This window comes from Pseudorasbora parva, chromosome 5 (assembly GCF_024679245.1).
Source record: "Pseudorasbora parva isolate DD20220531a chromosome 5, ASM2467924v1, whole genome shotgun sequence".
In the NCBI taxonomy this organism is placed as follows: domain Eukaryota; kingdom Metazoa; phylum Chordata; class Actinopteri; order Cypriniformes; family Gobionidae; genus Pseudorasbora; species Pseudorasbora parva.
This window is the reverse complement of record NC_090176.1, coordinates 45551567-45577427: the sequence shown is the minus strand read 5'-3', so window position 1 is coordinate 45577427 and position 25861 is coordinate 45551567. Positions and strand designations below refer to the sequence as shown.

At 40.2% G+C, this 25861-nt stretch overlaps 3 protein-coding genes across 6 annotated transcripts in view; 1 reads left to right on the top strand and 2 right to left on the bottom strand.

Moving 5' to 3' along the window:
• Nucleotides 1-25861, bottom strand: part of slc4a3 (solute carrier family 4 member 3) — a 379295-nt gene that overhangs the window by 188915 nt on the left and 164519 nt on the right. The gene's annotated exons all lie outside the window — the stretch shown is intronic.
• On the top strand, nucleotides 1862-15937 carry igfbp5b (insulin-like growth factor binding protein 5b). 2 transcript variants are annotated; one of them, XM_067444482.1, is made up of 4 exons: nucleotides 1862-2226; nucleotides 10406-10530; nucleotides 10624-10743; nucleotides 11754-15937. In XM_067444482.1, the coding sequence occupies exons 1-4, from the start codon at nucleotides 1899-1901 to the stop codon at nucleotides 11892-11894; spliced, it is 714 nt and encodes a 237-aa protein (XP_067300583.1). In that variant the 5' UTR covers nucleotides 1862-1898; the 3' UTR covers nucleotides 11895-15937. The 2 variants fall into 2 exon arrangements, with proteins under 2 accessions (XP_067300583.1, XP_067300582.1); XM_067444481.1 differs by having other exon boundaries at nucleotides 10322-10530.
• Nucleotides 20143-25861, bottom strand: part of igfbp2b (insulin-like growth factor binding protein 2b) — a 36716-nt gene continuing 30997 nt past the window's right edge. The window contains exon 4 of the mRNA XM_067444498.1: nucleotides 20143-25608. Coding sequence (XP_067300599.1) covers nucleotides 25450-25608 — 159 coding nt within the window. The 3' untranslated portion in view covers nucleotides 20143-25449. The remainder of the gene's footprint in view (nucleotides 25609-25861) is intronic.

Below are 25861 nucleotides of genomic sequence, written 5' to 3'. Positions count from 1 at the left end.
GGTATCACACATCTGACAAAGCCATTTTAAGAGCAAAACAGAGCAGTGATGAACTTTACATATGGGACATGTGCAAATGCCATTTTGGAGCACTCTATAAGGCAAATCAGGGACATGTAAACAGCAGAGAGCCACTTGGACACTGACTGAATGGCATGATTGAACAATCGTGTCTGTTAAATGTCATCTTTTTTCAAATTGTGGTTTTAGCAGTTCAAAGTTTGGAACAGGTGGGTGTAGATTGCCTATTCTTCAACCACCACCACGACCACTGCAATTAAAGCTCAAACGAGACCTGGCAACTCAACGAGAGCCTCTCTGCATGAGAGAAAGGAGATTTGAAGCATTTGCCACAGTATTTATCACACACCTCAGCTGGTTTTAATTTCGCACTGCAGTGATCTATCTTCATGGTTGCAGTCAGTGGCTATTCCTGCACATGTGTATGTTGCTTATAAGTTTCTATGGGAGACCGAGGAGCTTTGTAACACAAGAGACCTACCTATCAGTTTAACCATTTAGAAACAAGTTGCATGGATGGAGTCACTATTGAAGATTGCCACCGTATTGAGAAGAGTTGGAAAGTATACTTACACATATGGCTTTTAATTCAATTTGTGATCACATGAATGACAGCTTTTCTTGTTTAATTTGATATGTAACATTCAAATAAACCATACATGTGACACCTTCAAAACTACTCAAAAGGATTTGCTGTGTGACTGACACTTGTTAGACTTTCGTGTATTTTTTTAATATGTCTAGAATGAAAATATGTCCTGTATGCTCACTGTTTTGAATTAAAATGCTTCAAATATGGGTGCTGTGGAGCTTGAGGAATGGCATAGTGGTCATTATTTTAAACAAGTAAATTTGATTTGATTTTCTGAGTGCTACCGGTAGGTTGTATCAACAGCACACTTTGTCCTTGACACTGATTTGAACAGTTTGTGGATAAGTACTACATTTCAAAACTACTTTAATTTGTGGAAGCCAAACACGGGAATAGCATAAAACAGTTTGAGACGCGCACAGCACTACAACACAGAGTTGCAGACGCTGAAACAAAACACTCCCTACTCGTACATGTTCTCTGCGCGCACCAATATACAGGTGGCGCCTATCAGCAGAGCGCTTCTAATCGCGCTCTTTTGCGTGTAATCTCCATAACGCATGTATATGTGAGCAAGCGTCTTAATCATGCCACATCCATGTTGCCGTTTGACGCGTTTCGTCTTGAATCTGCTGGAAAGCCGCTGAACTTCGTACACGATTCTGACGCGATATCAGCCACAAAGTGCACGGAAGATCTCAGAGCAGTATACCTTCGATTTTGCATGGATTTGTGTTTTGCTCTGCGCTCTTGGCATCACTGCGTAAAAGACTGATCCTATTGCCGAGGGGGGAAAAAGGCGCTGGCGCTGCGCCACGATCTGGCAAGTGCGCCTCCCTTCACCGCTGTTTGGCTTATTCATAGTTAGGGGTTTGGGTTTGGCTGTTTTTAAAAAGGCAAGCACTGCTGTGAAGTTGATCAGTCTGCTCAGAAAACTTCCAGAGGGGAAAGTGTTTTGGAATCGGAAAGTCCAGAATTTCAGTGCGCAACCAAATGCGCACAAACTGGACTATTGGAGAATACCCATGTGATTCGTTTATTTTATATGTATTTATATGAAAATCCGATTGGATTGTTTTTATCATATTTTTAAGAGATTATTTTGGATTTTCTCATTTTTGAACACACCAGGCGGTGCTGTCACTTTACATGCGGACTTTTCCTCTGAGTCAAATCTGAGCCAAACGTTCATGCGCTCTCATATCTAGTTCTTGTTTTTTTTTTTTTTTTTTTTTTTTTTTTTTTTTTTTTTCGCCATCGGACCTCATTCACTTTGAAACGAAGTATGGCTCTTCTTGTGCTGGGTACATTTCTGACGGCGCTGTCCATCAGCGGAGGCTCATATGTGCCGTGCGAGCCGTGTGATCAGAAGGCGATCTCCATGTGTCCTCCGGTCCCGGTGGGCTGTCAGCTGGTGAAGGAGCCCGGCTGCGGCTGCTGCTACACTTGCGCTCTAGCGGAGGGGCAGGCGTGTGGTGTGTACACCGGTACATGCACACACGGGCTGCGCTGCCTGCCGCGCAACGGCGAGGAGAAGCCGCTTCACGCCCTGTTGCACGGCAGGGGAGTGTGTACGAACGAGAAGGGATTCAAACCACCGCACCCACCTATTGGTAAGTTCTCTGAAAAGCAGTGCGCCTTTGTTCCACGGAGGCATTGTTGCGTTGAGATCGTGTATCTGGTGGGAACTTTGTGGCTTGCGCTGATCCAGTTTTATTGCGTGCGCATGTTTCTGCATGGGGTTTTTCTGTGTTGTGGCCGGTCTGTGCTGCTCGCTGCTGTTTTCCATCATACTCCAGCGCTGTAGATCAGTGAAATCTCTTTATGTTTCATCCTTAACCTACTACTTTTTAATGCAATGTTTACGCTGCAAAGGCACTTACTTAAAAAAAAAGTACCGTGGTAGTACCGCGTTTTCTGGAAATGTACCATTCTTGGACATATAATGTAAGCGCCATTCCGTTACCATTGTATTATAACCTGATGCTTCCACATTTGATTGATGCGCATTATAAGTATTAGTGTAGATTATTTCATCCAACCACATTTATTATCAACAGACACTACTCCTAAAGGTGCCATGGGGCTCCCATGGTATTTTGAACATGTACCATGGTACTACCGTGTTTTGGGGGCATTTACCAGAGTAGTATCATTTGTTTTAGACGTACCATGCCATGGTTGGAATCCCATTGGCATCATTTTTTTTTTAAAGAAATAGTGTACTACCTTTTGTACTTAAGCTGATAAAATAGCATATGTATGTGCACAGAAATAATTTGCAGTGAATTCATTTTAAATATCTATTATATCATGGCAAAGTTCTGATTCTGGATTTCATTGGCACTGAAGCAATGCAGCATCACACTGTCCGGAGCTGCATAATTTAGTATGCAACACAGAACTCTGTAAAGAGCCTCAAGATGCATAATTTGCTTGTACATATAGTGTTTGTGATTTGGCAATGGTGCTCTATTGACATAAGTGACTCCTCCATTGTTATGATCACACCTCTCATCATTCTACAGTGTACCCACGCCTCATGATATTCTTGATTGAATTCTAGGTTGCTCTGAATTTAGGTCTAAGTCTGTGGGTGGTGTTCAGAGTCGGATTACTGTTCAAAAATTAAATCCATGGGAAGGAGGGTAGCTGTAGTGTCTACAAGCCTTCCTATGCAGAAAAATCATACGTTTTTAAAGAATAACCATGCATATTTATTTATATTTCTGTACTTGAAAAACAGTTTTATTCACTGCATTCAAGTCATGCTTTCCCCAGGAATTGAACCCCCAACCTTAGCATTGTAATTGCAATGTTCTACCAGTTGAGCTAGAGGAACACAAACTGACTGTTAGGTTACAAAACTATATCTTTTAGACAACAGCAATGCATGAGAAAAACAGATGAGGTTTAATTCAGCCATGGGCGTTTATACACAAATACAACCCCCTCAAACACAGGTGCACATCAGAAACCTGTTTGTCTCTATCTGAAGTCCTCTGATGAGTGCGGTTGCTGGTTTACCCCTTCTGTGATTGCAGTGGGCACACAGTCGAGCCCTTGTGATTCAGCAAAATGTCTGTGGAGCCGATCTATCAAGAGCTGTTCGTCAAGCATGGGGATGAATTTAGAGGGACGCTTCTAGCCTCCCGTGGTATTTGGTTTCAGCCTGGTTTTACTAGCTGGGCAGGATGACAGAGAGAGAGAGAGAGAGAGAGAGAGAGAGAGAGAGAGAGAGAGAGAGAGAGAGAGAGAGAGAGAGAGAGAGAGAGAGAGAGAGAGAGAGAGGGGAAGAGGGAGAGAGGTCAAGCGCCCTTGCCCACATTAGGATTGCTTTTGGCTCGTGTCTACCTGATCCATTTTTATTCCCCCCTTAGTTTCACAGATATGCAAACATAAAATGTATTTATAAGTTTAAAATGGAATCATTTTTCAGTTTAACATATGAATAATGCCCTACCTTCATGGCATTGAAAGCTGGCGCTCACGGTTTAAAGATTCAATGCTTTGAGCCAAGTACAAAAGGTGATGCCAGATCCAAGATTGGCAAATCCTGCAAATTTGTCGATGATCACATGGGAGACTTTCTGTTTGGACATGCCATGAGGATCTTGGATGGAGTTGCCAACAGATATGACTACAGGCTACTTGCCCACTAAGTCTGCGTTAGCGACGACCACAGAGAGAGAGAGAGAGAGAGAGAGAGAGAGAGAGAGAGAGAGAGAGAGAGAGAGAGAGAGAGAGAGAGAGAGAGAGAGAGAGAGAGAGAGAGAGAGAGGGAGAGAGAGAGAGAGAGCATGCAAATAAGCAAACATAAAGAATCAGGCTGTTGTATTCGGTTGCCTCAGTTTCTCTGATTAATGCGTTTTATTTACCCACTAGAGACGTAGCCATAACTAAACAACGATTACAAGGGAATGGAACGCAGTTGTTCTTCTATTGCCTGTCTGTCATCTCATTTTTATATTACGCTACAGGCCAAACTCACAGAAACATATACTTTCTTGCAACATCAGACTGACAGATATATGGCTCGCTTCACTGAAAAGGACCTGAATGGATCTCTAGCACTTTTTGAAAGTGGTGCCCAGCTTTTGAAACTGTATAATCAGCACATCGGTTACTTTTAACCACTTTTGTTTTAATCATAATCCAAAACTACAGTCTACAGCACTCATATATCAAGTGCCCCGTCATCCTTTGTAGAGGTATGCAAGCAGGGAACCTATTTGGCACGCTTGAATGACTTCTTCCAGTAAAGTTTAACTGCAATCTGCCCAGCGTGTATTTGTCATTGGCACCTGGAAAGCAAGTGAGTAACAGCTGTGAAGAAAATCAGCTTGCACAGTAGTCTCATCTCTGTCAGAAACGTGATTCCCAGGCTGCGACATCCTCACGCTGGGCCTTGCTTAAATAGGAACACATGTTAAGCTGACCAAAACAGTGAACGCACAAAAACAATCCATTTAATCTATGGGTTTACAGCTCACGTTTGGAAAATGAAACATATAGAATGTAAGCAGACAGCAGGGCTGTAACCATGTGGTTTAGCAAAAGATGCCGACCTGTTGAAACGTCCTGTCATGTGCTTCGGGGTGGTGGAGGGGGAGCCGCAGTGTCACGTTTCTTTAGGGAAGGAGAACAAAAGGTGCCTAATTTCTTGCCTGCAGCACAGGTTCAGATGTGGTTCCAAAGTGCTGCCTCAAATTTTGTGCCCTGCAGGATTCTCGAGAGGACAGTAGTGTATAAGATACAGCACAAGACAAAATCGTTACTTTCATGGGAAAGGCAATGTGATGGCATTTGGGGCTTACAAAGAAAATATGGCTTGCTCCGATAGCTTATTTATTCATTTTGATAAATCTCATTCTTTGAGCCATACACACTTGTTGTTTGCATAACAAGTCTACTTACTAGTGTACGGTGAGTGGGAGAAATTACCCAAGTTTGATACTATGTTACTTTATTCATGCTAACACTTTAAATATGATGTACTAGTTTTTTGTGGTGGAAATTTTGTTAAATAAAAGGTTTAAGCAAATATATTACTCCCCTATGTATATAAAAAGACTTTCTCGACTCGTTTGGAATACGTCTCGCGCCACATTTTCCGCATTACTGCTTGCTTCTTTGTCGCTCTCATGTGTAAACAATGTAAAGCAGTCCTGTCCACTGATGGCCATGCAAATATATCTACCACAGTTTAAATGGGATAAAAAAAAAATCTCGGACTGACACAGAACTACCATCACAATGCCAAGTTGTACTTCCTACAATTTAAAACCTTCAGTATTTCCCACAATGCATCTTTCTCATGGGCATTTTGTAATTCTCTGTGTCAGTTTTTGAGGCCCATTTCGCCTGTAGAATATCCAAAGGTGTTTTTTTTCACCTTAAGCCACACATGAACAATTACATATCCCCTATAAATGATTTTTTTTACAATCTTAAATTAATAAAGTTAATAAATAAAAGATAGTTCGGAAGAGGAAAGATTGTACCTAGATACTCTTGATGGAAAGACGCCTCGAGCTTACAGACAGTATCACTCTCTTGCCATTGTCTGAGCTAATTGAAATCAGCGACTGGGAGTGATCCACTGATGTCCTGAAGAGCACCTCTTGAGTTCATGTTTCGGAGTGCTGATGACATGAGACACGGTCAGGCGATGAAGAGGTGCGCACATGTGCTTTCAGCCTGAAGGGCATCGACAGGTGTCATCACTTTGCATTGTCCTGAATTACAGGGGACTTGTTTGAATAGTAAGTTATATGATGAGTTTCTTGGTTGTAACCGATAGTATATTGCAACATGGAAACTTTTATCCCAAAGTTTAGCTTTCTTACTCCCACTTTGTAGTATGCAATTCCCCCCGATTTTAACTCGCATTAGTGCATAGTTGCATTTGTGGTGGTTTTCTGGTAATCTAGCATGCTACAGCGCCCCAAACATGTTGTGGACACGGTCCAAGCTTTAAATATTTAGCAGTGGAATCTTGCCAGGGATGCCATGGTTGGTCTGTGACAATGAATGCAAGACAAAGACAAGCCCAGCAGAATGGCCTTCTTCAAGAACGACTTTCAAAAGAGAGCTAGTCTGAATATTTAACAATAGCAAGACCTAATTCTAACCATGCATGCTAATAAGAGACTAAAAGACATGGTTTGAGGCCCCTATGGATTTCAGAAGCACCTTGTATTTGCATTTCTCTGCTTGTTTAGCAGCACATTCTGAAGAAGAAGGGGAAAAAAGAATCAGACTAGGTGACAATGCAATTTAAAAGGAGATCTGCTTTCATCATTAGACCCCAAGTTGTAAGAAACTCTGGATATTCATGAAGTATAATTGCCCAGCGCACATGTAAATTATTAACAGAGCGCTATCAGATGCATCTCTTTTGGCCAGGCTTCTGCCCCTTTATCTTAATGAAAAGTTTTGTAAGACCAAGAGGAGAGACACCAATACCTCTTGAGCATTCTTTCCAAAGCTCATTTGAATAGACAGGCTACACGTGATATGTCTGGTTTGGCCGGGCTCCAGGATCTTGGCTGTGTGTCAGATGTTAAACACAGACCCACTAAACCTTTACAAGCTGGGGACCACGAGCATGGAAAAAGTGATTTTGGTCCTCACTCCGAAAAGCCTTCAACAGAAAAGGCGAATTTAGTGGTTTACAAACTGTAGGCATTGCTGATTTCATTAACACGATGCATTTGGGCCGTGTGCAAGGAGTAAAATCACAAAAACAACCGTAAGGAATTGTTTTTGCCAACCCAGTCATCGTGCACCCTCCCTTTTAAGTCTAAATTTCTAATCCATGTAAATCTCACTCTAGGCAAACATCCCTACGACATTTCCATGAGGTGATCTCAGATTCGGTGGCTTCAGGAGCCCAAACCTGCGGGGAAATCTGTACAGAAATTTCAGTCTGCCAAGTCATGGGTTGTGGGATTGATTTCAAAGAGACAGCACCAGGCACTGATTGTAACTTCAGAAGCCAGGAAACCAATTCCTGTAATGACCAGGCACCAGGCCCCATGCGTCTCCAGGTCAGACAGACTCTTTCACCACCGGCCTGCTCCAGGACACCCTGCCCCAGTCCGCAGCAATGTGAAGCACTGGAGCTGCGAGGGACTGCGAGGGCAGTCATCTCAATCATTTCTGCTGGCTGCCTCAGCTGTCTGATAATGCCCTCTTGGCTGTATGTACAAAACATACTTGGCATCCCGTCAGACTTGATGGTCAGGCCTTAATCCATATGTCAATTTCCATTCTGCCTGGTTCTCAAATGAAGCAACTATAAGATGTAATTTCAACAAAATACTATCATATCAATCTTCGCTTTGTGTTGTGCCTTATGCCCGGTACACAATGTACGATTTTGGGCTGTCCAAGATGATGGATGACCAATCGTGCCAATTTCTTTGTTCATGGCTCCTAAAGGGTGGTCCTACGTCGTACAGTGAGAGAGGTTCAACACTGGACGTTATCACAGTCAATTTTCTGACAGTGTCAGAAATTTAGCATGATCATCTCACAGTGTCTTTGCTGCTACGACCTGTCTACTGACTAGCCTAGAGACTACTGACGAAAAATGCAACATAAAACTGAGTGTTGATCAACACAAGGCTACGCAACATGGTGCTAAAATGTTCTATTACCTTGAACTCCATTTGCATGCCAAGTTGGCCTCTTTTCCCTAGCCATGACCGCGTCCATGTTCTCCTCTTTCGCTTCCTCCTCTTTTTTTCAGAGCACATAAAAAACACAATTTCCAAGTGCAATTCATCTTGCTCTTTGTTCACCACTATCGCATGCATAGAAACTAGCCTACAGTCAAGATATGTCCCAAGTTTATTAGATTCATGCAATACAGTGTGATGTGTAAGGTAATGTATACACAGGCATAAGACAATCCTTTTCTCAAGTATTTACAAATACATAAAAAATCTACAAATGCATTAAACAATTTGTAATGTGAATAAACAACTTAACGCGTTAATATAAAACATGCAAACACTGAAGTGCATTTATCAGAATTTGAATTGGAACATAAGTTAATTTAATTTGTGAATAAATTGCATGCTGGCATCAGGTTTAGTCTGAAAGGATGCAGTATAACATTCACTAAATTATAAAATTAAACCACAACCATAAACCACTTCCTATAATAACTCTTATTAAAAATGGCTTTTGTATCACAGATATAATAAATGTTAATTTATTTGATGCTTTTACTGTTTTGGATTTTGTAATTTTATCTCCTGGTATTGTATGTTTCGTGTTAATGATCTGTTAATCTCCTCTGGATGCACTATGTTTGGCTTCACTTTGCATGGTTCAAGTGTTCAGTTTTATGAAGCTCAGCTTTGTCCAACAGTATTTGACTTCAGTGGAAAGACAATTTATAAGTAGAGGCATGTATCCTGTGGTATTTTACTATCAAACTATATGTGCTTGAATTACTTGTTCTGCAGTATCTCCACATTTCCCCTGCACACATGTAGACAGTTACTACATACACACATACAGCCTTAGATTCTTCTAGAAGAAGGTTGTGGTTGTCATGGTGTTATGGTTATTGTGACTTCAAAGTTCTTCAAGTACTGCTCTGAGCTGTTAAGGATCCTTTGAAAAGCCGTTTCTGTTCTCACTCATGCTCACAATGAAATCAAAGGAATTATTCAGCTGTAAAAGAAGCGCATTCCGTGTTTAGGCTATACACCTAAATGTATTTCAGAAAAATCCCACTTAAATAGTATAAGAATTTTGAGGATTTTAAACCGAGGCATAACCAAGTTTCAAGCTGTATAGGGTGTGACAGGTTTGGAAGGGGGTGGTATTCAGCCGTTGATCCTTCTCTTCACCCTCTGTAAACAAATGCATAGGAAGCATTTGGTGAAAAAACAGTTGCTTTCATGTTCACACTCTAGACACTCATTAGCAACCAGGACGTGTAAATTAAAAGCCTTTTGTCTCGTTTTTGTAAATCAAATTTGTAGCAATGTTGCTTTGCAACTTTAAACAATCTAAAATGCCCCATATAGTCCACAATTGACTCCATTACGTACCATTTGGTCTGTTGTTAAGATGACAAAAAGTTTTAAAAGCTATATTGTTGTATAGATGTAAACTGTGCAGCTTATTAAAGGGATAGTTCACCAAAAAATGAAAATTACCCCATCATTTACTCACCCTCAAGCCATTCTAGGTGTATATGACATTCTTTTTTTAGACAAACATATATATATATATATATATATATATATATATATATATATATATATATATATATATATATATATATATATATATATATATATATATATATATATATATATATATATATATATATATATATATATATATATATATATACTGGCGGCTAATCTAAGTTAAATAAGCTAGATATTTTACTTTATAAAGTTTTAAATATGGATATTTTTCTTCCAAAACTTCATCACTTCGCTTCAGCAGGACTTTATTATTTAAGGTTTAAACTGAATAAAGAAATCCCATATATTAACATCAAAGGACCTGAACATTTCAGAGAGAAGAATGTAATAGAGAGATACAATAGTAAAAACAACTCAAACCGCCCTGGCAACCACTTTAGCATCATGGCTGCGAGCTTTGCACTGGCACTCACATTTCCTTGCAGTAAAACTCTAGTTAACGCTTATTGTTTGATTCTCTTTGTCTTAGATCGCGAATCAGTAGAGCATGATGATACAGTGAAGCCAGACACGACTGAAGACCAGAGTCCTAAAATTCCCCTTAAAATTCCAGATGTGATCAACAGCAAGAAGCATGCTGCCGTGCGCAAGGAAAGGAAGAAACTACAGGAGAAGCTTCGGACACTGGGGACGATGGATTACTCCCCCCTTCCCATCGACAAGCATGAGCCTGAATTTGTAAGTTGTGTGACGCAGCAGCTGCAGTATATGATAGCTAGCCGGTAAACTCTGAGGTGATGATGTAACTCGCAATGTGTTGGTCTGACGCAGGGTCCCTGCAGAAGGAAGCTGGATGGAATCATTCAGAATATGAAAGACACCTCGCGCATCATGGCTCTTTCCCTCTACCTGCCTAACTGTGACAGGAAGGGCTTCTTCAAGCGCAAGCAGGTACGTTTTTTATTGCATAACATAAATATTTAATATGTCAATAAATCAGATGACTCACGCAGACAGTCACTGTCACCACCTACTGGTGTTTTTATGTAATTTGCATACAGAGTAACTGAAAAATCCCTACCACTAAAAAAGTATCTGATTTCTCTTCCAGTATACCATTGATACTTTTTTTTAATTTGGGGCTACATGAACCCAAATTCAGATTATTTAACACATTTGTAAAACATACATACATGTGACCATCCATCAGTTGAATTCCAGGGAGATTTGCAGTGTTGTGTTGCAACGGCAACCTAAAATACACCATATTACAATAGTCGACCAGTCGTCTAACGATCAAGTACTCGATTAGTGAGGTCCACTAGTTTATTTACACTTTCTGCTCTGCTGAAGTCCATTATGCACTGCTCTGCTTGTTGTGAGGGAGACATAAAGATTCAATTTTTAGACTGGTCTGCATCAGTGGTCTTCTATTGCTTGTCAAAGTCAAAATGATTAAGATGGTCAATCAAATCAAAGGTGGCATTACAGTTTACAGAAGCAGAACATGAATTCAAGAGCGATCGAGTCTCTTCAGAATATTTGGACTAAACCGCTCAATCCATATGAATTTCTCTTTATGAACTTTTTGAAGCATCAGTTGCGTAGCTGTCTATGGAGGGACAGAGTTACATCGAAAAGACCTTAATTTGTGTTCTGAAGACAAACAAAAGTCTCACGGGTTTGGAATGACATGAGGGAGAGGAATTAACGACAGAATTTTTATTTTGGATCGAACTATCGCGTTATACATAGCTATCTATGTTTCTAAACTAAACTAAATCACTCCCGTTATATTCAACACAGCCATCTACACTAGAATTGCCCATCTTTTTATAATATTACATCACACAATGGATATTTCGTGAATGCATACCGTCATAGTTGAGGCATTCTCATAGTGACGGATGTTAAGTGGTGCTTACAGTTATATGACCCTTTGTCCCTTGTCCACCCTGCAGTGCAAGCCCTCCCGCGGCCGGAAACGAGGCTTCTGCTGGTGCGTGGACAAATATGGCGTGCCGATGCCCGGCACTGACTACAGCGGCGGTAACATCCAGTGCAAGGATTTGGAGAACAGCAACAACAACAACAACGAGTGAGAATCAACCCAGCCTGATCACCAGACCTAGGGCCCACCCTCCTTGTCCTGTCCCACCAGTCTACCCGCCAGTCACTTTGAGATTTTGATGCAAAACGACAAAGCAACACAACAGCTATTACAAACACGAACAATCAGACTAAAAAGAAAATGTTATAGTGAGATAATCCACAGGAATCGTTTTGACTGAGTGCTCATCTCACTGGACTCAGCCAATCAGAGGTGAGGCTAGAGCTGAGTCCTGGCAACAACAACAACAACAAAAATGTTAAAAATATATACATACAATTATATATTTTTTATAGAAGCTGGGGTTTGAGCACCATACTGTTTTGTTTAAAGTTAACATAAAACAAAAAACTACAAAAAAAAAAAAGAATATATGGCATGTTGAATATTAACAGGGCTATCTTGGTCTTTTACATCTTTTGCTGTCAAGGTATCAAGGAGATAGCAGGAACTCTTACTATTTGAAAAAAACACACACACATTTGTTTTCCAAAAAAAGAAAGAAAGAAAGAAAGAAAAGGAAAACACATGGTAGAGATCTGCTGATACAGTCATCTCTATCTGGCTTTTTTTGGTCATGTCAGAGCACTTATTCATTGGGGAACCTGCTTGGAAATGTGTAACTTCACCAAGTTCAGTGTATGCGTGTGTGTACGAGTGTGCGTTTGCGTGCACACGCGTGTGAGCAATGAAATACGGCGATAGCTTTCAAAAAAAGGAATGTTTTTTGTCTTTGTGGCATATCCCTCCCAGAACGTAGTGTAAACCCGGATCCCATTAGACAAATCTGTTTCAGTGGCTCCAGACTTTGTAGCTTACCTAACATGCCGACCGTGCCTATGTAAACAGACGCTGCCACGCAGAGTTACACGGGTGAGCAGAGCGGTCCCGAACAAGAAAAAAAGTCCACACAGAGAATCAATCGGTGTCCACGTCTAGAAAAGAAAAGGCCACTCTCTGGAATAGTTTCGTATCAGATATTGTGGCATCTGGGCCGAGTTAAAACCGAGACAGATGCTGTAACCCTTAAACGCTCCCAGCATTTGCGTTTGAACTTTGACGGACGTTCACCGTGCATAGCGGTAGTTTCTTTCTGTCTGTAATGTTTGATTTTATTTTTTTCTCAGAATAACTTTTGTTATGTGCTGTTTCCTTTGACTTCATGGAGGTCCACTTATGAGCCATGTTCCTCGACCATGCGGTTTCACTGAAAATAAGTGTAACCTTGGTATATTACCTTAAACTCTAGATTATTGAATGTTTTCTTTTTTGCTTTGTTATCCTTAACAAACAACCACAAAGATCAGGTGCTCAGCAAAGGAGCATAGCATTATCAGTTTGCATATTTCCATCTGACCTGTCACAGTGACAACTTGCTCATTTGAATGCAGGTCGGACCACTTTTTACGATCCGCCCACTTTGACTGTTCACAAATCGGTAATAGCTCTTTTGGTTAGCATGATGACACATTTCATTTGTATTTCTGTATTTCATCTAACCACAAGGCATGGTGGAAACAGAAGGTGTGTTTCACTACAGCATCGTTCAGCGTGAGTTTCTGTGTGCGAGTCTCAGTGCCTTCCTACATGCAAATACATTTGAATGGTGACGTGAACGTTACACAATAGCCAAGGGGAACGAAACAACCTTTTTTTATTGACGAAGGACCTCGATTGCGTTCAAATATGATCAGATATGAAATCCGTTACACTACATTGTATGTCAAGCAGCTATCAGAAGCTAAGATAGGGAGACCGTAGTCCAGCTAGCGCTAGCTCATTTACTGTTATTTCTCTTACGAATAAGCTGACGATCGATTTGACAGAGACTGCAAATGTGTGTAATTGCTGACGAGAGTATTTTCAATCAAGCTATACATCACACAGGGATACTCACCCGTCAGCTCTTGAAGAGTGAGTGAAGCCATTCCCTGCCACAATGGGTCCGTCCGGATCTTATTTCAGGGCCCGAATGATCATAGTTTCACTGCTGGGAGGGGGCTGTAAAAATAGTCACTAATCTCTCCAGATCTCAATCACATAAATACCCATCATAACCAGGCCCAGACGGAATCAGCATTTCCGACATGGAGCCACATCTGCGTTCTTATTGGTAGCCGAAAGCACAATCCGTGCTCAACGATTCCGTGCGGGCCTGGGCTGGCTGTCATTTTAAAATAACCACGGGTCCGCAGAATGTAACCGTTGCATGTCAAAGAAGAATTGCGAATGACAATTGGCTCTCAAATAGGAGGTGGTGAGTGAGAGAAAGAGTGGGTTAACCAGACTTTCGCAGGTGTCTCGCGTACGTCGTGGAGGCGTAGTCACCGCTGTTGTTGCACAATTAACCTCGGAGGTGTCTTCTCCACAGGGCGAAATCATTCATCTGACTTATCCAGGTCCTGATCCATCCCGAAAGCCCCCTCCCACATTTACCGAAAGCAGCTTGCACTTAAAATTCCTTATCTTGCCACACGTTTAGTGCCGTCTCAAAGTGAATCTCAGTTCAGGTATAGGAGCAGGAGCAGGCCTCGGACAGATACCCTGCCTGAGTACCTTTGACAGGGGCTTCTTAAGCCCAAGCCTGAGACCCGCATCATCATTCAGTGGGTTTACCAGTTATACAACTCAACCAATCACGGTCTATTCTCCATCTACTCTTAATAGACTTTGCGTCTCAGTGATATCCGGGGAGAAGGAGAGCGGGTGAGAGCCTTAAGTGGTGATCTTGTGCTGGGCCACCCTTCACAACACACAACATACTGCAAGCGTTTTCTTATTCAGTATTTGTCTTGTTTTCCAGGTAAAACCATCTGAATGACTTCAAAAGTAGCTGCATTTACTTGAAAAGCAAAATCTTGAATTGCGTTCATAAATCTAACAACCTTTAGGGACAAAAACCGCTTCAAATCGGTTTGACTTACTTCTGTGGAACGCCAAAGGAGAAGTTTAGCACAACGTCTCACCGCTCACTTCTATACCAGAGACTGTCAAGCTTCAAAATAGACAAAAGAAGCATCACATAAGTCGTAGAAATCATGCGACACATTCAAAGCTTTGTGCAAGAAACATCATTCAATTTAAGTAAGCTTGCTTGACAGCCGTGTTCACCATTCACTTGTCACAGATGCAAATATCTCCTTTTGCGTTCCATGGATGGAGGGTGAAAATTCAAGACATATTCAATGAAAATAAGTATTATTATCGTTCAACGTTTTGCTTATCAAGTCAACTGATCTCGTTTTAAAAAACGGCTGGATATTTTTACTGAGAAACCAGACAAAAATACACATTTGTTTGCAGTGCTTCACACTTCACAGTAGAATTTTTAGACGGTCAGACTCGGAATCTGATAAGCAGGCACGCAACGGCTTTTGGTCACGAGTCCAAAAAAAGTTTGGATCTGAAAACTCTGAATGTTATAAGACGATGCACTATGGCTGAAAAGAGTTTTACCTTGTTTCCCCAGGTCGTAGAATCCATCTGGGTGTTATTGTGAGAATGGGAAAGAAATGTCATTAATGTGATTTTGATCCGTTCTGATTTGTAATTAGAGGTAAAAGACTATCGATTGCCAGGGCGCAGCATGTTGCTTTCGTGCTTTTCTGCTTTCATCAGATTCCGAATCTCCTACTTGGGTAGACAGCAGTGTTCATAACTCACACTACAGTAGAAACGACAGGTTTTCTTTCTTTCTCTGAATGCATAACAGCTTTTTTTTCTTTATTGATTTTCTTGATTTTTTTTGTGGATGAGAAAAGACTTGATGATTGACCACCTAAATGTGGCTTAAACTGGCATGTGAAAAAGACCCATTAGTGGCTGGAGGACTCTAAAAATGTTCAGCATTTGGAACTCTTATTAAAAACCAATAAAATTAAAAAAAAAAAAAAAAAAAAAAAAACTCAAATTATTAAGAAAGTGAATATCACTGTGTAATATTTATTCAACTTGTAATTTATGTACTCTTTTAACCTTTGTCCTTTTTTTTTGTTATGACAAAGCATTTATTTAAATAAAGTTATGTATTCATTTAAGCTTGTGCAATAAATTTATTTGTACATGACAGGAATTTGATCTTGTTTTATCACTAGCCCTATGGCAGTAACCATGGGAGTTTTCCAGATGTCACACTATTATCACACACTGCATGCAAATATAAAGACAACAAACACTGTGACATTTCAATAGCGCAATAGACACACAATCTTTATATGATCATAACACTTACCAAGCATACACTACTTATAAATCCATCAGATTGGCATATGTTAGAGGATTGTTCCGAGTGCTATCAGCAGCAATCCCTTTTAAAAGCAACAGTTACAGTAAAACACTTCCAATGGATGTACTCACTCAAATACAGTGTGAATTAAGCATGTGATGGCATTAGACTAGTGTGATAGAATCACTTGCCGATTTTTTGAGTTCGATAGATATGACAGGTATACTTTGATGTCATACAGATCAGCAGTGCTCCAAGTCGAACACCTATTGTCAATCTCCCATCATCAATGTAATGACAATATGCCAGTAACTTTAGCAGGATATATTGTCCACATTTTATAATAATATTAAAATCATCAAAAGTGAATGGAAGCATGGGAAATATTTAGTAACCAAAATGTTAAACAAATCCAAATTTCATATTTCAGAGATATTGAGCTATACACACTTCAGGTTATTCTATCTTCATGAGATGCAGGATTTTTTTTAAACATTATTAAAGTGCTTTACAAATATACTGTACATTTGCATTAATGCATAACCATATTGTCATTCACCTACATAGTTATGATTTAGATATTTTAGCAGATCATTAGATATTTGAACAGATGTATGCATGCAAATGCTTTAACGAAAACATAAACTTACTGGTAATATTTTTAGTTTGAAATATGTATTTTAAGCTTACCAATCCTGCATTTATTTGGTTAAAAAATGTGTAGTAATAATGTGAAATATTACAATTTAAAATAATATTTTTCTATTTTAATATACGTTATAATTTATGTCTGTGATATGAGGCTGAATTTTCGGCATTATTACTCAAGTCTTCAGTGTACCATGATCCTTTAAAAATCATTCTAATATGAGAATTTAATATTAATGTTGGAAATCATTGTTGTGTATATTATATATATATATATATATATATATATATATATATATATATATATATATATATATATATATATATATATATATATATGATGAATAAGTAAAAATAAAATAAATTAATAATTTAATTCAGCAAGAATGTGTTAAATTGACAAAAAGTGATACTAAAGATGTATATTGTTAGATATTTGTTCTATTTTGAATAAATGTTCTTCTTTTTAACTTTTTATTCATCAGTGAATCCTGAAAAAAGTTTCACAGGTAAAAAAAAAAAAAATGAAGCAGCACAAATCATCATATTAGAATTTATCTGAAGATTTCTGAACGACTGAAATTTCAGCTTTGCATCACAGAAATAAATTATACTTTAAAGCCTATCAACAATATTTTAAATTTTAATATTATTTCTCAATATTACCGTTTTTTCTGTATTTTTGATCAAATAAACACAGGCTTGATTTTCTTTTAAAAAACATTTAAAATTGTAATGTTTCCAAACTTTTAACCTGTACTGTGTGTTCACATGAATCAGCAGTAGTAGTATCGGTACACTCTTAGAAGATAAGGTTCTATTTGCGTTACGTAGTTGGAACCCCTAAAAAGTTTACTGCAAAAAATGCTTTTCTTACTTAGTATTTTTGTCGTTTCTAGTCCAAACATCTCAACATTCTTAAAATAAGAAGTATTTACTAGACAAGCAAAAGTAATTGTCTTATTTATGGCAAAATTAACTCAAAATTAAGAGAGTTCTTGCTAAGATAAGAAATGCATTTTTTTCTTTGATAAGAAATGCTTTTTTTTGCAGTGTTCTATATAGAAACTTTTTTAAGTGCCAAAAGGGTTCTTTCTTGTCATTATAGAACCCTTTTTAGCATAAAAGGGTCTTTGGGGTATACTCTATATAGAACCTTTTATGGGTTCCAAATATGTAGCACCGATAGAACCGTTTCTTCTAAGAGTGTAGTACACACACACAGACACTGAACCCGGAACACCTTTATTAGGACACAAAACACACATAAGTTCCAATCCATCAGGAATCTGTGTCACATGCACACATTGTTCATCTGCTAATTCAATTGTCTTCATTGTTGAACCAGGATTTGGGTGATTAACAGAGGAGCCCAGAGGAACTGAGCGTTACAGGATACAGGTTTATTTTGGGTGAAGACTTACTGCATTTAAACTCTGCCCAGAGGCAAGGCACCTGGCTTTCCACAGAAGTCAAAGAGATTGCTCAGGAACAAGGAAGTCATTTACCAAGAGCCCCAACATCAAGGGGGGATCTCTGACCGACAGAAAGGACTCCCAACTTCTCCATTCAAATAAGTGAGGAAACCAATGGTAAGGATAGATTATGTGGAGCCATGTTTTATCACAAAGCTCCAGGGCAAGTCAGAACAGCATTTCATGACTGCTTGGACTCCAGCATCAAGCCAAGGAGGCAAAAGTGCCACTGATAAGAGGCTATATTGCAAAACATTGTTGATAAATAGGTTAAGTGGGCATTTTCTTGGGAGTTCAGAGCCAAGCCTCTAGCAGTGGCACTGCTTCTATGCAAATGGATGGGAAAATTACAAAATATGTGAATTTTATTTACATACATGTTGTGACATAAGTACTGGATAGTGTTTGGGGGTCTAACGAGACTTTAGTCACCTTAAGGTAATGGTTAATGCAGACATACAGGTGAAGCTCTTCCTGGGATAAGTCAGATTTACGGACTCCAGATGTGATGGATCAGGACTCTGTCCGCAACCGGGCAGAATTCATTTGTAAGAGCCAGATCAAAGATGGGGAAACGAAGCAGACCTGGAGAAGAACACGTGTCGGCGATTTGATTTGTGGGGCAGTGAACATGACAATTACTATAGCCTTCAAAGAAACTGACAACTGCGTTTTAGACTTCAAAGCACTCACGTCCCTTTTATCGCGCAATTAGTTGAGCAACTATAGATGGCTGCATCTTATCACAACATGTGGCTCTCCACACCACTCTTTCGCCTGAGAACACAATGATTAGAGTTTAGCTTTTCATCCTCGGGCCGGTCCCTGCGTGAGGCACACCGCTGCTGTTCGCTCCTGTAATATTCTTGAGATTCACATTCTGCTTTCTGTTTTAAGAAAGGAATGCCAGCAGAGATGTGATAGGCGCAGATAAACTGCTGTACACGAGGGGAAGCTTAAGGTGGATCTCTTACTTGCAATCTTTCTATAGACCAAACAGAACAGAAATCATGTGGCAAAGTACATAAGACAAGGCTCTGAGTTTATACAGATAAAATGAAAAAATAAATATACAGAAACAATGATCTTGATTCTACTCAAAGTCATCACAGGGATAATCTGGCCTGAAGACACAAAAAAAGACAGGATTCCCACACCTTATGATCAATGAATTTCTACAACTTGTGTGTGTGTGTGTGTGTGTGTGTGTGTGTGTGTGTGTGTGTGTGTGTGTGTGTGTTTGTGTGTGTATATATATATATATGAAGTGGTATGCAAAGAAAACAATGTAGTAACATCAATTCAATGAATTTCTTGTCTGCGACAATAACGTCTATATAATAACCATAATAATCTGCCATAATAACATCTTTGAATAATTTTAATTTGTGGTCTAATTCTATTAATGTGTATACATTAATATATATTAGGAATATGATTTTATTAATTTCATAAAATGTCTTCAGTATTAAACTAATTTTTTTTTTAAAACTGTAAATTGAATTATATAGTATATAAATATATTAATTGTATTTATACATATATTATTTATATTTTAGTTGTGTGTGTGTGCGTGCGTGCGTGCGTGCGTGCGTGCGTGCGCGCGTGCGTGCGTGCGTGTGTGTATTTGTTTAAATTTACATATATACATATGTAAGAAATATGAATTTATAAATCGTTTTTTCATGCCTGGAAATCCCAATTTTAAAATTCTATAACATTATTGGCTGATGGGAGCCCTGAAAAGGCGAGGTCTAGGTAATCACCACTTTTAAAAAAAACACTTCAGGGTGGCCTTATGATTCATGTGAATGTAAAACATTAACAAGACAACTCAAAAAATCCAACAAAGAAATCATAAAAAAAGCATAAAAAGAAAACCTGACAAATGATTCATGTGTAATCATGCTGGATTTTATTACAATTTAAAACCAATGTCTATTTTTGCATGCATTTATGGCTTTTTCCATTGCAGTTGTACAGAAAACTCAGTTCATGCACCATTCGCATGACAGTGGACACAAGGAGCATGCTTTGAGTAATGTATGTTATTTAAAACCACCGCATCTCGTGACACACAGGATACGCAATGAAATACAGAAGAAAAAAAAAGGCATGTGAGATGCTGGCATGGTACATGGCTTTGGATTTGCTCAAGAAATTCCCCCTGTCATTTGTGTGAGACTCTCCAAATGCAGAGACCGGCTCTGACAGTTTTACACTGCACCAGATGGCAAGCAATCCTTCCCACCGTCACACTGGCTCCAGGCATGGCACAGCAGTCACACAAGCACACACAAACACACACGCATACGTGAACACTTCCATCCCATCGGAACTGCTCTGGCAAATCAATATGCCCGAAAACCACAGGGATTGGTTTCGCACTGTTTTCAAACTAGGCCAAACTCGAGCTACCATAAAATTTACTGTACCACCAGAGGGTAGGCAGCAATCTATTTTGGAAACAAACCAAAACGGAAAACTCGTAGCCAGTGTCTCAGCAAACCTATCTGTGAGGCACCAAAATCACATGAGGGGCAGTCTGTGGCTGTAGTTAGCACAATGCTAACTAGGTAAATATATGTAAGCTACTACTAAAGTTGAGCGAGATGTGGTAATACTGTAAAAGTTACTGGAGGTTAATGTGTTAATATATCATAAAGACTAAGCTACAAAAGCAACTGCTGGGCTGAACACTGTCTAACACGTTAAGATCAATGCTAAAGCTTTATCGACTTCTATTTCTGGATTTAGCTGTTCAATTCAACGCTCACAGCGAGGGAGAGGATGGGAAAGAGAGAGACAGATGGGGAGGAGATAAAAAGAGTAAGAGATAATGGCACTAAATGAAAATATAATTTAATCAGGGGATGTTACAGCTGCTGCCCCTTAACAACTCGTAACTGTCGTTCACATCGACAGCGATGCTAGTTTCCAGCGACATGACAATAAGGTCACATACAGTGGCACCCAAAAGTCTGAGGCGAGGTTACATACAGATTTTCAAAAGCTATGGCCATTTACATGGGCCACTAATAACGTCAGTACATGCAGCAGTAAGAATGCCCAGAACAATCCAACAGTACATCAACCTGAAGACCTGCAGCGATAAAACAGGCCGTTACAGATCACACCTGCTATAACAGAGCATTTAACCCACTCAGTCCCACTGGCCATATCTATTCAGTTTTGATTTGGAAAATGCTTGGGGTCAGTAAGATTTTTATTTCATTTTTAAAGAAATGCATACTTTATTCAGCAAGGACGCAAGCCGAACTCAGCCCCGCCCACAACATTTAAGGTCGAGCAGTTCGGTCAGGACTTGATCCATAGAGGAGTGATTATGCCCGAACAGAAACTGTTCGGACCAATCAAATTGTCGGGGCGGGCTTTAGACGATGATGGACAGATGATAAATAATAACGTAATCATCCACGTCATCAAAGGCGCTTGGTTGAATTTGTTCTAATACTAAATGGAGAACTTATTCGTATATGCATTCACCTTCACTATTTCTAAAAACAATGGCGTTTGGGGGGTAAAATGTGTTAATTTGACAAGGTTGCCTGCTAAAATTTGCATTCCTGGTTCTATATATCATAATTGAGGTCGCTTCACTTCAACCTGCGGACATTGAAAACAACCTGCGGGAAATCCGCAGACTTGGCAACACAGTGCAGTTGAGTCCTGTTGTCATTTGACAACTAAAAGTTATGCGTTGTTCTGATAGGTTGTAGGTCTATCCAATTGATGTCTTTCCTGGTTCAGTTAAAACAAGTCCCATAATTACAGCCCAATGGAGCAGTATCAGACTAGCCTGGATGCCAGCCGAACTTAGTCCCACCCACAACATTTTTAGGTCGGGCAGTTCGGTGTGGCCTCGCTCCATAGAGGAGTAATTATCCCCGAACAGAAACTGTTCGGACCAATGAGATCATCAAGGCGGGCATTAGACGATGACGGAAAGATGATCAACAGTAACGTAATCATGCACGTCATCAAAGGGGCTTGGATTTTTTTTTTTTTTATCCTAATCGGAGAGCTTGTTTGTATATGCATTCACCTTCACAATTTCTCTCAGAACTGATGATCATGTTGGGTAAGTACTCTGTGTATCATTAAATTATTTAATTTTTTCCAACACCGGCAAGATCGTGTATTCCAGCCTGATTTCAGCACGCGTGCAGACAGGGTTGCCAAGTTTTTACAAAAAAACCCACCAACTACTAGCCCTAAACAATAGCTTCTCGGGAGATTCTCCGGGGGGGGGAATGGCATTTGGGGGGTAAAATGTGTGTTATTTTGGCAAGGTTGCCTGCTAAAATTCGCACTCATGGGTCTATATCACATAATAGTCGCTTCAACCCGCGGAGATAGAAAACAACCCGTGGGGGAAAAACGTGGACTTGGCAACACAGTGCAGTTGAGCTCTGTTTACGTCGCTTCGTTGCTCTGATTGGTTGTAGCTCTATCCAACTGATGTCTTTCCTGGTTCGGTTGAAACACGCCCCATAATCACAGCCCAATGGAGCAGTTTCAGACTCATATTCTGACTAGAATTGAGTCTGACCACATCAGGCTACAAGGATGCATTATATTGATGAAAAGTGACAGTAAATACTAGCCTAGAAATCTAGACGCCCCCTAGCGGCAGCAAATTTAATTTGCCCGCAAGTGTCGTCTAGGAACTCTCAGTACCCTTCTGAGCTGTATTCCTCAGAATCTGGACGGCCCAATCACATCGTGTATAGAGTCGGTGGGCGGGGCCATAATGACGACGGCCGAGTTGCGTTTGCGTGCTTCTAGTAAACACAGAAACTGGCGAACGGCGGCGGTCTTTCGAATCAGCTTTGACCGCGACTCTGGAAGACTTGGAGTTAAGCTTTCCTCTAAGAAAAGAACAAAGAACGGCACTGAAGTCATTCTTAAGAAGGGAAGATGTGTTCGGAGTTTAGCCGACCGGATACGGCGAATGTTTAATCAGTCAGCGAGCTCTGCTTCACCTTCGTTGCTCTGGTTGGTGTAGCGCTATCCTATCGCGTGCAGAGGGAGTTTGAAAGACAACCGTTTATCCGCCCCTCAGATTGAGCCCTGTCTATGGTGAGTTTCCAGACCAAACATCTTGATGTGGGTCTGGCTTGTCAGGCTAAGTAAATACATTTATAGTGTTACAAAAGATTTTTAGTTTTTTACTGTTTATTCATCAAAGAATTCTGAAAAAATGTAAAACAGTTTCCACAAACATATTAAGCAACACAACTGTTTTCAACATTGACAATAAGAAATGATTCTTGAGCAGCAAATCATCATATTCACGGGGAGTTTCAGTTAATCTCATGTCAATCTTGAGAATCTATAGAGTAGTATTGCATCCTTCATATCTCCGAGAAGTCTTTAGTTTTATTATATTTATAAAAGAAAGATAGGCTGTTCTGAGTATTTCCAGAAACAACAGACCGGGTGGAGGCGTATCGTGTGGGCGGAGCTAAAGAATCACGAGTGCGCAGCTGTTGCATTGAGAGCGTCTGGAAGCTGTGACATCCTCAAGCATGGAAAAGAAAACCTTACCCTAAATAAACCATGGCTATCAATCAGAATAAACGAATACATATATGATCCAGAATCAGATCTGAATGATGAAATAAACTGAACAGGAGAAGCAACAACAGCAGGACATCCGTCTCAGTGGTATGTACTGTATTTAGTGGCCTGTCAACATTTGCGTTTGTGCAGAATTGGAGCGCAGAATGCGATTTCCCCTCTAGAATCTTAAAACCTTAATTTTTCAGGTTTGAATTCGATTTTGAAATTTGAATTCAAGATTCAGACTTTTGTACCCCATTGTATGTTACTTTATTGTTTACAATTTTCTATTGGACCAAGTGAGCATTAACCTGTAGTTCTCTACAGGTTACGATTGTGACCGAGAATAAACCATATACTTTAACTTAAAAATTGTTGCATTGGGCTATCCAAGGAGTAAAAAATAATGGGTTATTTTTCACATTCCTTCAGAGAATTCTTCAACTCCATATTCACACGTTACACTGGGTGTGAGTGAAGCAAGGTGAGGCACAGCCCACTGGCACAGCAGGCAAACCTGTGTTTATTTATAGGCACTTAACCCACTTTATATCACATTTGTCAATGTCAGCCCTGTGTCCAAATCTAGCCCTCTGTCAGCACATCATTAGTAAACGCTGATCCCCACTCTACAAACACACACATACACCACCTGCATTCTACCACATGTTTGAGAGACCATAAGAACAGAAGTCTATCAGCCGCCAGGAGCAGGGATGGCCAGATCTTGAGTACCTGGAAGCAACAGCGATTATCGATTCTGAAAATGCATGTAAATGCGTGAACTTCAAAACATATGATGCTGATAGAAGTTTAGTAATATGTGCCAAAATGGGGTCTTTGTTTCTGTCACATTACATGCCTTTAGTACTTTGCACTCTGATTGCTTAAAGGGACGGCAATTTGCTGTGACACCGTACAGCAACATGCAGCCTAAGTCAAGTCAATGGAAACAAAAGCAGTGGTTTAGAGAATGCAACACTCACACTGAAAGTTTGATGCATATCTACAAACAGCACTCGAGTACTCAAGGTTGATTTATCTTTCAGGTACTCAAGTAGTCAAAATGGCCTCCAGCCTCTGAAGCACAGATCCTCTCTAATCAGCCAACAAATCACGACCCCTCTGCTTTCTCTGTCAACGAGTCACAATTTTTGGTTTCATGATTTGGGTTGTCAAGCTGCTGCTGTGGTGCATTCGCTAAAATTAGTTTCTGGTGACCAACGATGCGATAAACACGTAACCATTTTTATTGGGTCTCCAAAAACAAAGAAGAGAATTAAACGGACACATCTTCACACCGAACAGCTGCGACTCCCTGCGACCAGATTCAGTCACGAGATTAAAAGGCACCAGATGAACCTATAAATAGGCAGAAAAAAACCACTCAGGGTTAAATTTGGAGTACTGTTATCTGGATTTGAGAAGTTTAACTACCTGCCCTTGACTTGTCTTTGCTGGCATGTGGCTTTCCACACTCCTATTGACAATACAGATCATACTACTTCGAAAATACACACACATACATGTACAGAATTACACACATGCACATCACTCTTGCACTCGCTTTATCTCTCCTTGTTTGCGACCCGGGACACCTCCTGATGGAGCGTCTATTTCTGCTGGGCGGTGGGCGGTTCCAGCTCGGGATCGCCGTAGTATTGGCTGCAGTTGGGGTCCCCCCTCACTTTGGAAGACGAGGGTATCTGGACGCCAGTGTAGGGGTTGACACACCAACACTCGCCCCTCTGTCCGTGGTTGGACATGTGGCACTGGAATACAAGAGAGGGAAGATGATGAGAGGGGCGGGGAGATGGTGGGTGTTGGGGGCTTAATGAAGCTCTTCGGCGTGTACAGGGTGGAGGCACTGCCCCAAAAAGGCTCTCCCGCCTCATTTGGCCCAGAATGTCTCATTGACCCCTACTGAGCACTCCCAAAATGAGGTCATAATTGAACTGGACATAGCTGACGCTGAGACCCAAAATAGGCAAAAAACAGATTCTCAATTTTGTCCTCCAATGGCAA